General features: G+C 44.3%; 1 protein-coding gene across 1 annotated transcript in view; it reads right to left on the reverse strand.

Annotated features, from left to right (window-relative positions):
- Nucleotides 1-12,798, reverse strand: part of ANKDD1B (ankyrin repeat and death domain containing 1B) — a 516,198-nt gene that overhangs the window by 283,212 nt on the left and 220,188 nt on the right. The window contains exon 7 of the mRNA XM_069223721.1: nt 3,149-3,235. Coding sequence (XP_069079822.1) covers nt 3,149-3,235 — 87 coding nt within the window. The remainder of the gene's footprint in view (nt 1-3,148; nt 3,236-12,798) is intronic.

Here is a 12,798-nt window from a genome sequence, read left to right on the forward strand (position 1 = left end):
CACAACTTGTCCATTCAAGGAGGAAACCTGCCTTGTCATGGTAACTTGACTTTCGCTGTTGTTTTATATGAGTAAACAAATTGCAATAAAGAACAAGCATTTGCAATGCAACGGGTCTCGAGTTAGAGCTATTAGCGTTGTAAACTCCTAACCAGACTTTTCTTGCCGCATAAATTGAAAGTTAAAAGTAAAACAGTTTCGCATAAGGGAGCCGATTCACTGTGCCACGCCGACATGAGCATCAGCGTGAAGAGACACACAAAAGGAAAAAGAAGTTCCCTCGCAGTCCATTTATTGGCAGAAGTGCACTTAGCCGTATAACAGGGGCGATAGCCAAGTCGGTAACAAAACCTCCCCAAGGAGGGACAAAAGTAAGCCATTAACCAATGTCATCAAAGGATTTTTGAAGGGCAAGCCCACGAATGAGTGGTGATGTGGGCGTGATTAAAAGCCCAGATACATATCAACACGTAGGAGAAGCAGCGCTTGTGCACTGCTATGCTCGACCTAAAAAGGCACAGCACCCCTTCCAACAATGCAAACGATCACGTTCACTCAGGATCAGTGACGTTTACTATCTTAGTAAGTGGTGTCTGAGTTTTTATAGTAATCTGAGAGTGTGGGGTAGGATAAGTGAGTCAAAAAAACAAAAAACAAAAAAAAAACAAACAGCATAACTGTTACTACACAGGCACAAAAGAAAAGACCCCAAAAGACACCGAAAAGAAGACCTTTGAACAGCCTCTCTCTGCCCAGCACTGTGAGCCCCAACTTGGAAACAACGTGTGACCTCTCACCATGTAGAATTATCTGGAGCATCACAGACAGAGCAGATCCATAGCAAAGTTCAGAGTTTAAAGTTCTTGGACAAGTCAACAACTCACCACAGCCTGTAACAGTAACAACCTGCCTACCTGAGCTAAGCACTCCCACCTCCCCACATCCTGAAGCAGGACCCTAAGCTCTGGGCACTGGAGACACGAGAGAGAAACAGGATGAACGCTGCATCTCCCTTGCTCTCAAGTCGAGCATTTGGACCACAGCCATGTTCAGTCCTGTGCCTGGATTTGAATCTTAATTGAAGTGTATGAAAAAGTGTTGCCTTCATGACAACCTAACATCATGCCAACCTTCAACCTTTTTAACAAGGTAGGCTAGAATGAAACATACAAAATGAGCTGTGGATTGCAATTGCCTTTTTCTCATTATGGGGTATACCATAAAAACCTTCAGTGGGTTAGAAAGCAAACATGGATGGAAGGACACTTTTTACTGTTCTGAACTATAGTGAACGTGCTCAGCAGCATGCTGAAGGACACGGCTCTTGAAGTGGAATTTGGGCCACTGCAACTACCAGCGGCTGAGATTATGTCAAGCATTACATCCATCACTCTTTTCTTTTTCTCAGTTTGCACCTGGTTGGACCCGTTATGCAGTGCACAGTCAGCAAAATTAGAATTCAGCCCAGAGTAAATACCAGTTGTAGAGATGAATGCAAGTATCCATCCATCACTTTTTATTTGTCTCAGTGAGACACCATATAGCCAAAGGAATATCTAGAAGTGATCATAGGATTCAAGCTGCACCTCATTCAATGGTGTAATAAGGCTGAAACCAAACTGGTGTTCCTTATGTTCACCTTAAGAAGATTCACATTACACTGTTCCTACTGGAGCAGGCACAAAGCTGATTTGTGTATGGTTGGTTCCTCATTCTAGTGGTTTTAATGCGCTAGAACAGTGGTTCTTAACCTGAGGTTTGCGGTCCCCTGAGGGTCTGTGACACCTATTCATGGGGTCCGTGACTCTTTATGAAATTAAGTAAAAATTAGCAGATTAAAAAAGTACATATATACAAAAAGTATAATTGAATGGTTAAAGAATTAAGGCTTTCTGTACATGTTTAGGAATATGAAATTTAAAAATTAAGTGGGTATCCTTATCTCAATTTGTGGAAGTGCACAAGCAGTGTAAACAGATGGATGATTGGTGGCCTAATTTTAATTAGCATTAGTGTGGGCAGAAATAAAGAGAGCGTGCATTAGGAGCAAAAAAGACACTGAAATGACGGAGTGCAGCATAATGTGTAGCCTTTTAGAAATAACACTAAAATTAAAAAGCTCCAAATTTGCCATAAAATTTTTTTTTTTGCATATTTTTGTTCGTAAACTAAATAACATAACTGGACTTTTCTTGCCACATAAATTGAAAATGAAAAGTAAAACAGTTCATAGAAGCAAGCAGATTCAAAGCGCCGCCATGACGTGAGCACAAGAGTTATTGGCTCCCTGCGTGAATGTCTAGAAAGGATCGCAGCTGGGTTGAAAGGCAAACCGAAACCGGAGGAGGGGCCATCCCACGCTGTAACAGGAGGAAGTGTGACGTAGTGTGATGGCCAACAAAAATGTACACTTAATTAAATCACCTGGGGTGAGAACTCAGCACACAAAGGAGGGACATTTCACAAAATGCTCCAATAAAAATGAAGCATTTAAGACAAGCACGACAAAGAATGAACAGCAAGAGTGGGTGTGGTTAAAAGTTCACAGAGGGGATTACAACAGGCTAGAGTGCTTGCGACCGACCCTAAAAAGGTTAAAAACTACTGTGCTAGAATACGCTGCAGGGCAATTCAAGCACTCCATCCATCATTTTGTTTTTCGCCAAAAGAGAATCATAAAAGAGGTCTCAACAAGCACCTGAGAGAAAAAGTCAGAAGTATTCGCTCAGCACTTTAGGCACTTCGAGAATCACGTCTTTGAAAAAAGGGATACTTGTGGCACATAGCTCAGTTGTAAAATGGAGGTACGTATACATGTATGTAGGACACGTTCATAGCACAAACCGCACAGTAAAGCACCAAAGCTCTGTATGTGATAAAGAAGGGTTCACAGATTATTACTGGTGCGCAGGTCGAGGGGTTGAACCTCAGACGTTATCAGGGACAAGGAATATTAAGGTCTGACTGCCTGAGAATTTGATCGCATTAAATGTTCACCTCTCAATAACCATGTGCCTTGGTTCATGGTTTTTAGTGCAAAGCGTTGCTTGTAAAAACAGTCCATTAGCAGCCAAGGCTGGTGTTGTTCTCAGCGCATCTATTATTTTGGCCGTTTGATCTTAGCATATAAAACTCGAGGCCCTCTTACCTCTTTTTTTTCAGGCTCCTCGATCAAAACTTGGAGAACCTCACTGTGACCGTTTTTTGCTGCAAGATGCAATGCTGTGTTCCCTTCCTATCAAAGGGTGAACAAAACAAAAGTTAGTAAATGTTGACTTAAAAACTATTAAATCTTTGCACCAAAATAGACTCATAGGCTGAAAAAATTACTACACATACTGCAAGTGGTAATTCATAAAACCAGGCAATCTAGCATTGGCTTACGGATGTCGCTTACCCTCATGTGTAGGGTACCAGGGTGCCAGTCTTGGGAGGGGAGGGGGAATTCTTCATGTATCCTGGTACAAAATTCTGGCCTAGAGGGATTAGGTGAAATCTGGGCCTTTCAAAGATTGTGCTGTTTCTGCTTAGATAACCAGCCATGGCTCCGCTCCCACTTCTTTCCTCTCTCATGAGCAATAGTTGGACAGCAATAGGCAGAATCCATCCCTTCAGAAAAGAGCGGCCACTGCCGTCCCATTCTTGGCCATTTGGCATCATTTATTTCTTATTTGACAACATATTCTGCATGTTGTTTTATGGACTGCTGTACTATGTCCAATCAGCCCACTTTCTGGGGGTAAACGCTGACAGCACCCCACTTTCCTTCTCATTAGGTTGCTGCTGGATACCTGTCTCTAGGTCTTAGACCTAATAACATTTCTGTTTTGCGTGGCTGCCTCTTACTCCTCCTTCCACGCACCGCTAGGCGCCGCACTCACGACAACACAAGACACCTCTAGTCACTCATGCACAGCGGCGCAACTCTTCCCACACAGGATCACAACAAATGCAATACTCCGCCAGGCTTGCATTCCCCCGGAGTAGCGCCCTACCCATCTCATAATGCGCCTCAGCGCCCACAACAGGGAAATACTAACTACATAAATGCTACAATATAATCCAACTTACCTTTTGAAAGGCAGCACAACAGTTTAGTAGCAAGATCCATTATTTCACTATGTATGTGATGCGCCTGCATAGGTACAATCTAAAAAATAGCCTATTTGTATGTTCTTTATCTTCAGGTAAAATGCTGCGGGTTTGAGAGCTTTAAACATTCTTGTCCACAGTCAGGTGACCTTAAGTATTAGATCAGCCAATGAAGGACTAGTTGTAACAAAAAAGTGTTGTGACTGGAGAAAGTGATATCACGATGCGTTCTTGTATTTTTCTTACATAAATTTGCCAACAGTCTTCAAGAGATTAAGTAAAACAAATCGAGATAAAGCCCCTTCACCTGACAAACAGGGACCTTTGATTTTTTGCGTCAAAGACATTCACCTGATACGGAAGGGTAAACAGACCCTGCCCTGCTGGGTGAAAAGACTGAAAACAACACTTTAAGATACCACTGAGTAATGGCAAAAGAACCTCTTTCACCTACGACAGAACTGAACTCAACCTAGGAAGCTGGCGAGTACCTCACGCTACCTCAAAAGAGGCTGTTAGGCCAGGCGACCCGAAGGACGCTTCTTTCATCAGTTTGAGGCCATCTCGAGCACGTAACCCTCTCGTCCGCCAGGCAAGCTCTTTGCTACAACTGTTACTCTCAGTGATGGAGAACTAAAGACGGGAGCCACCCAACTACCAGCAGCAATGTGCGCGTTCCACAAAATGAAGCAACATGTCCAGTTGGGCTCAGTTGTACACGTACAGTGAATTAGCAAACATAACTGGTAAATGGATTTAGTTTGCACATTAATTGCCTATCCTGAAGCCAGTGGTAATGTTTCTACTGTGTTATCTCAGCTCGAAAGCTCCTGCTCCACTCTCGGCGCTCCTAACTGACCATTGGCATAGCCCTTAGTGTCATGAGCTCTCATGCAGCAAGGAAAACGGTCCTTCTGCCCCCCATTGGGGAGAAAAAGAGACAATTCTTAACCGGACTGGAGGAGGCCCATTACACCACTGAGCACCAGTACCACTGGATACTCAAACTGTTTTTACATTTCAATAATTTACAAAAAGGTCAGCAGAGCACAGGGTACAATTCGATTGGATTTCAGCTTTGAAAGTGAGGCTTGGGACTAGACTTTCAGAGCATGCAGTGTATCAATGTCAGGATAAATATTCTAGGAGGTGGCAGTAGGGGTGCTGTGGGTGCTGTAGCACAGTGGTGTAATATTAGTCCCTTTGGTGCACAGTGGCCCCTGAGCTCCAAGGAGCCCCCTCAGCACGGTACACTGACTGGGTCTCCCCTGGCCTCAGAGCTCCTAACTGGGTCCATGTACTTTGTAGGTTTTGTTATGCCACTGCTGCAGCACCCCCAAAAATAACCATGTTGGAGGTCAAAAAGCACATGAACAACAAACATGCCTTTTGATTTTATGTTTATCTTGTTTCATTTTCTGTGCTCAAAGACAATGGTCAAATGTCATGCTATGCCTTCTGACAAGTTGCTGCTTATTCGGAAACTGGTGTTTAGTTTTTATTTCTCTGACTGCAAAATGAGGGGATTTTGTAAAAGTGGAATAGGTGACAATCTTAATGGGGTACAGGAAGTGAAAGGAAAGGCAGTAGGATGTCAATTTTTTCTACCCACAAAAACATTTAAATACCTGTAAAGGAACAAATTAAATAAAACAAAATAAACAAAATCATATTTCAAAATATATCAGCAATTAGGAGAGAACAAATGAATTACATTTTTCTAATTGTGAAGTGTTATGGAAACAGAGATTTTAATAGGATGAAAACAAATCAAGATACTCTACTTAGAGATGCACAAATAATAAGTATACCCTGAAACCCAATTTTCACACATTATCATTGGTGTGCTATATAGTTTTACTAGGACAAGTCTTTGCAAATTAAGTAGCTATTTCAACTGAAAATCCACAACCCCAACAGTGCTTCAAAATGTACCACCGGCTACATAATACACCCATATCACTCTCCTGCTGAATTGGCGTGGTGCATTTGCCGTACTTGTTTTTTAGTGTGATGCGTAGATATTTCACAATTGCTGTGGATTTAGTAATGCAATATTAATGGCAGCACCCCCACTCTAAATATTGTTCCAGCACCACTATGGTTAGAATCTCTCCTTATTTGTAAGGTACTGTATATCTTAATCAACAGGTTACTCTTTGGTTGAACTTATAACTAGGGCTCCCCGTTTTATGGTAGTTATTTTCTTAACATTTCCGTCTGTATTTATCCATATTTATTTTTCACCTATCTTATTGGTATTTATTCATATTTATTTCGTGTGTTAAGAACTAATGGAGTAGTAAAATTGTATATTTCTACATTTATTTAACTGAAAACCATGAACTCATAGCTTGTTGTGTTTCAGCAAATTAAACAGCCAATATAGCAAAACACTACGCCCACAGGTAAATAGTTACACTACATACAAATATATGTTAAAATATAAATGTATTTAAGGAAATCTCATCCTGTTTTTAACTCCCCATGCTGTCTATCTGCTCAGCTGTTGGCCTGGAATTCCTGAAGCCGAGCATGACAAATCACTTAGAAGAAGCGCAATTCCTTGCATTTTTCCACTTTTAATAATAAATACAGTCAGAAAACACATTGTTTTCTGGCTGAATTTATCTGTAAAGACCATTAAGAACGGAAAAGTGGGAGCCCTACTTAAAACCCAAATAACTGAGTTTACTTATGTATACACAAGTAGGTTACACCGTCAACAAGCAACGTTAGTGCAATGTTTGGGTAAAAAAAAACACAAGCATTAACAAAGTTAATAGATCTTTTGAGTTTGTCATTTTTTTTTTTAGCCATGTTAGACAACAGCATAGCTGCTGTGCATTGTATTGTATGGTATGGTATAGTATGGCCGTCATTGAATAGTATAGCATGGTATAGTATGGTATGGTATGTGTTAGACTTTACATCCTTGGCGTGGTCTCCCTTAACTTTTTGCCTCTGTTTCCCAGGTTGTTGATATATGCTGGACTCTGTTTTTGCTGCTTTTGTTCCTCTGGGCACTTTACCACTGCTAACCAGTGCTAAAGTGCAAGTGCTCCTTTACAAAATGTGTATGTAATTGGCTTATCCATGATTGGCATATTTGATTTACTAGTAAGTCCATAGTAAAGTACGCTAGAGGTACCCAGGGCCTATAAATCAAATGCTACTAGTGTGCCCGCAGCACTGGTTGTGCCACTCACATGAGTAGCCCTGTAATCATGTCTCAGACCTGCCACTGCAGTGTAAGGCACCCCTAAGGTAGGCCCTAGGTAGCCCCAAGGGCAGGGTGCAGTGTATGGTTAAGGTAGGACATATAGGGGGTCATTACGACCCTGGCGGAAGGCGGAGAACTGGCGGTAAGACCGCCAACAGGCTGGCAGTCTCCCTTCATGGAATTATGACCATGGCGGTTACCGCCATGGTCATCCGCCGGTTCTCTATTCCGCCTGCCAGGGTGGAGACGACAGCCAGGCTGGAGACCTGGGTCTCCAGCCCGGCGGCCGTCACTATACCGCCGGCGGTATTTTGACCTGGCTTACCGCCGTGGATTTCCAGCGGTTTGAACCGCCGTGAAATCTATGGCGGTAAGCACTATGAGTGCCAGGGAATTCCTTCCCTGGCACTGATAGAGGTCTCCCCCACACCCCACCCCCACCTCGACTCCCTCACCTACCCCCCCACCACCCCTGCCACACCCCAAAAGTGGCAGGGTCCCCCTCCCACCCCGACCCCCAACATCACATAACTCACACACACACGACACGCATGCAGGCACCACCTACACACTCACACGCACACACGGCAACATACATGCCTACATACACACACACAGGCAGACACGCACACCCACATTCAAACATTCACGCACACATCCATACTGACATACCCACAGACATACACGCACTCATTCCCATACACACAACACACCCGCAAGCATACACGCACTCATACTCCCCCTTCACATACACACACGCACACCCCCAAGCACGCACACAACACCCAACATCCCCCCACCCCCCTCCCCTCACGGACGATCGACTTACCTGGTCCGACGATCCTCCGGGAGGAGACGTGATTCGCTGGGCGGTGTTCTGTTGGCGTGGTGGTGGAGGTGGAGCAACCTCCACTTCCCTGCCTCCCGCCAGATGGCTGTTGGCGGCTCTCCGTCTGAAAAAGGATGGAGAGCTGCCAACGGTCATAATAGGCCAAGCGGAAAACCGTCACCACTGGCGGTCTTCCGCACGGCGGTCCCTCGGCGGTCTTGCAAAAAGACCGACGAGGTCAAAATGACCACCATAGTGATGTGTTTTATATGTCCTGACAGTGAAATATTGCTAAATTCGTTTTTCACTGTTGCAAGGCCTTTACCTTTCATAGGTTAACGTGGGGGCTACCTTTAAATCTGATTAAAGTGTACATTCCCTTTGGGAGCAGATGGACATGTGGAGTTTGGGGTCTCTGAGCTCACAATTTAAAAATACATATTTTAGTAAAGTTGATTTTAAGATTGTGTGTTTGAAAATGCCACTTTTAGAAAGTGAGCATTTTCTTGCTTAAACCATTTCTGTGACTCTGCCTGTTTGTGGATTCCCTGGATGGGTCAGTTTGACAGTTGGGCTGGTTGCACCTCTCACTAGACAGTGGCACAAAGGGAGCTGGGGTGTAGTCTGCATTTCCTGATTAGGCATCTGTGCCAGGAGGGGGGAGGAGTGGTCATTTACATCTGAAAGGGCTGTGTCTGCCCTCACACAATGCAGTCTCCAACCCCCTGGTGAGTGTCTGGGGCCTGGCCTGGGCAAGGCAGGATTTCACAATCAAGAGAGACTTTGCTTTGAAGTAGGCCTACTTCAAAGGAGAAAATGGGTACAAGAAGGGCATCCAAAACCATGGACTTTAGAACACTCTGGAAACCAAGAGGAACCTCTGCCTGGAGAAAGGCTGAAGACCTGAGGAAGAAGAGCTGCCCTGCCTGTGACTGTGCTTCGTGGAGCTATCCTGCAGTTGCTGCTTCTGCCTGTGCTAGAGGACAAAGGCTGGACTTTGTGTTGCCTTCCTTCTTGTGAAGATCTTCAAGGGCTTGATTTAGAGCTTGCCTCCTGTAGTTTGAAGTTTCAGGTACAGCAAAGACTTCTCTCTGTCAGCACCTGGAGTCTCTGGAGAAACTCCTACTCTGCCAAGTGGTGCCCATCAAGTTCCTGGGACCCTGAAAGGAGAAGCTGGCAGTCTAAGAGTGAGAAATCCACGTACAGAATGCCGTGCTGGGAAAAGATCGACAGGACTCTGATCTGCGCCTGAAAAATCGACATGCTGCCAGCTTCACGGCCGAAAATCGACGCTCGCCTGCAACGCGACCCAAAGATCGATGCCCGGGGCATGAGGAACAACGCACAGCATCGCTGACGGAGGCTGTTGAGATCCCAACCCACGCTGCTTAGTTTTCGGATCATTGTGCGGCTGGATTTACGACGCACACACTGCTGGGCGTGTAAAAACAACGCAAGACCTGCCCGGACCCGAGAGTGCTGACTGGATCGACACATCACTCTCCTGCTGAGAGAAGAAATGACGCACGCCGACCCGACTAAAGGAGAAACGACGCAAGGTCTCGCTCGTGAGTGATATTGACGCATCGCAAGCTCTTTTTGATGCACACTCGCCCGTGCAGGTTATTTTGATGCACCCAAGGAACATTTTCACGCTAACAGTGTTAGTGTGAGTTTAAAATTACATGAAGACTCTTTTTGCATTTTTTGTGATAACTTAAGTTGTGTATTGTGGATTTTTGTCGCTTTGGTCTTGATTTGTTTAGATAAATATTCTCTACTTTTCTAAACCTGTGTTGTGTCATTTTGTAGTGTTTTCATTTAATTACTGTGTGTGTTGGTACAAATACTTTACACCTAGCACTCTGAAGTTAAGCCTACTGCTCGTGCCAAGCTACCAAGGGGGTAAGCAGGGGTCAGCTGAGGGAGACTCTCGTTTACCCTGATTAGAGTGAAGGTCCTTGCTTGGACAGGGGGTAATCTGACTGTCAAATAAAGACTCCATTTCTAACAGTATGGTATGGTAAGGTTTGGCCTGTATTTGTGTGGTATGTCAAGGCCTGTATTCATATAGTATGGTATGGTACAGCATGGTATGGCCGGTCATTGTACAGTATGGTATGGCCGGTCATTGTATAGTATGGTATGGTATGGTAAAAGGTAGCGGGATCAAAACCCAAAGGGATAGTGGGTGGGAGGGAAGGGGGCAAGGCACATGGCTGGATGGCGAGAGCGAGTAAAGGCACAATGGATGAACAGAGGAAGAGAGAGAGGGTTACATAAAGTATGATAGGGCCTGTCATTACATAGTATGGTATGGTATAGTGTGGCTGGTCATTGTATAGTATTGTATGGCATGATACGGTAAAGCAGAGATGGAGCGAAAGCCACAGGGACGGAGAGTGGGAGGGAAGGGGGCAAGGCACATGGCTGTAGGGTGAGAGCGAGTAAAGGCACAATGGATGAACAGAGGGAGAGAGAGAGAGGGGGTTACATGAAGTATGATATGGACTGTCATTATATGATATGGTATGGTATGGTATGGTATAGTATGGCTGGTCATTGTATAGTATTGTATGCCATGATACGGTAAAGGCGAGAGGGATCAAAAGCCTCTGGGACGGAGAGTGGGAGGGAAGGGGAAAGGCACATGGACAGTGAGAGAAAGTGGGTAAAGGCAACACCGATGAACGGAGGGAGAGAGAAAGGGCAACACGAAGGAAAAGCATGTCTCAAATACAAATAAAACAACAAAAGTCCGAAAAGTGTAGGCAACACGCGCACTCCGGAAATAAACTTTCTTAAGTATAGTGCTGCGTGTTTGAAGCAGTAACAACGATGGAGATATGGAGAGCGGGGTCAAAAGCCAAATGGGCGGAGGGTAGGAGGAGAGGTGCAAATGCAACACAGAAGGACATGACTGTCCACAACAAAAACAAAATTCTGAAAAATATAGTGAACACGCTCAGTCTGAAAATAAACTTTCTCTGTCACACTGAAGCAGGTTTGAAGCAGGAGGGGAGCGGAACAGAAATAAAGGTCTTGTAAACAGGTGCAATATTGTGAATTTCTTCCTCGCAGATGCAGCATTATGGAGAGCGTCCTCCGCAAGAGAAGACCATGGCAGCCATCAAAGCGTGAGCAGTGGAAGGACACTCTGTGGAAACGAAGGCAGTACTCTGACCATGAGCCACGGGAGGGACAAACACACAAAGAGGAAATACAACCAACAGGCGCTAACCAAAGAAAAGCACAGAAATACGAGTAATTATGCAGCCAACCCATTGTAAGAAATGGGTTGGCTCTAAGCCCACTTCAAGCTAACAAAATGTCTTGCAAGGAACAGCACATTTGCTGTCTCAAGACATAGAAAGAGTCCCAGGGGTGCAGGACAACAGGGGTACAGGCGTATTTATCTCTTAGCTGCGTCCTCTCTTGACAACCTTATCTCTGCCAGAGGATTACACCACAGCTATCGGGCACACTCTCACTAATCACTTTGCAACCGTACAAATTAACACATAAATAAACTGATTTTTAACGTTTTGACAAACAGAACTCTAATTTGCTTTATAATTAAGAATTGAAGCTCACAAATAGACAGGTACAGACCCTTCATTGCAGCAGGAACAACACCTCTCACCTGGGATATTCAGCATCAAACAGCTAGGACTTCTCTGCGCTAAGAAGTTAAGCTTACATTGCTCACAAAGAGCACAACGTTAAAGCTGGAGGTAAAAACCCCATATCGTAAATGAAGTTTTCACTGGGGTTTACCTCTAGATTTAGTGTTGTGAAGGTGAAGTGAGCTATAATGTTAATTTTTAGGGTTGCATTTTTAGCGTTGCATGCGCTCGAGCATGCGTATCGCAGCAAGACTCTTTAGTGTTCAGAAAAGGGCTCGGAGCCCTGTCAACATCACGTCAGTGTTTTTTATTGGTTTGTGGGCTTGCCTAATAAAATCTGCTTGCTTTCATTAGTCGAAGGCACGCATACGTCATGCCTTTTCCGGTGGCTAGCCCTCCTCGAGCGCAGCGACCAAGTACAGAAAACATGCGAGGCTCGCTGTTTTCCATCGGGCTCGTGGACTTCTTTTTCACTAATTTACGAGTGCGATCTCGCTTGGCAGAAGTCGAGCGCTTTACATAGTTAATTGCACTTTTTCAGGTTACGTATATAAATACACTTTTGCCCAATAGGTGAAAAGTCGGGTTAGGAGTTTACAACGTGATCAGCTCTAACATGAGCAAACGCGAGACCCGTTGCATTGTAAATGCTTGTTATCCCTGCAGTTACCACCAGCCTTTTTTTGGGCGGTATGATAGAGCATGGATTTGCTGTTCTTTGATGAGGCTTTACAATGTCACTAACTTGAGATGCGATCTTACCACTAATGACATAAAACTGTGTTACACAACACTTTCAGGCTCAATTTAAGCTCTTCATAAATGCCTATATGTACTGTTGGAGTTAAACATAGTAAATATGTAATTTCTTTGCTGATGGGGTGGAAGGCGATGTAGTGAATGCAGGTTTTTGTAGGTTTCTATTGTCGACCCTAGTGAAGCCTCATGCAACCTATGTTGTGAATCGGAAATGGGTGAAACGGAAGGAGCAAATGTATAGCTCAGTAATATCAACATAGTGATAAAGT

Source organism: Pleurodeles waltl, chromosome 1_1, assembly GCF_031143425.1.
Source record: "Pleurodeles waltl isolate 20211129_DDA chromosome 1_1, aPleWal1.hap1.20221129, whole genome shotgun sequence".
In the NCBI taxonomy this organism is placed as follows: domain Eukaryota; kingdom Metazoa; phylum Chordata; class Amphibia; order Caudata; family Salamandridae; genus Pleurodeles; species Pleurodeles waltl.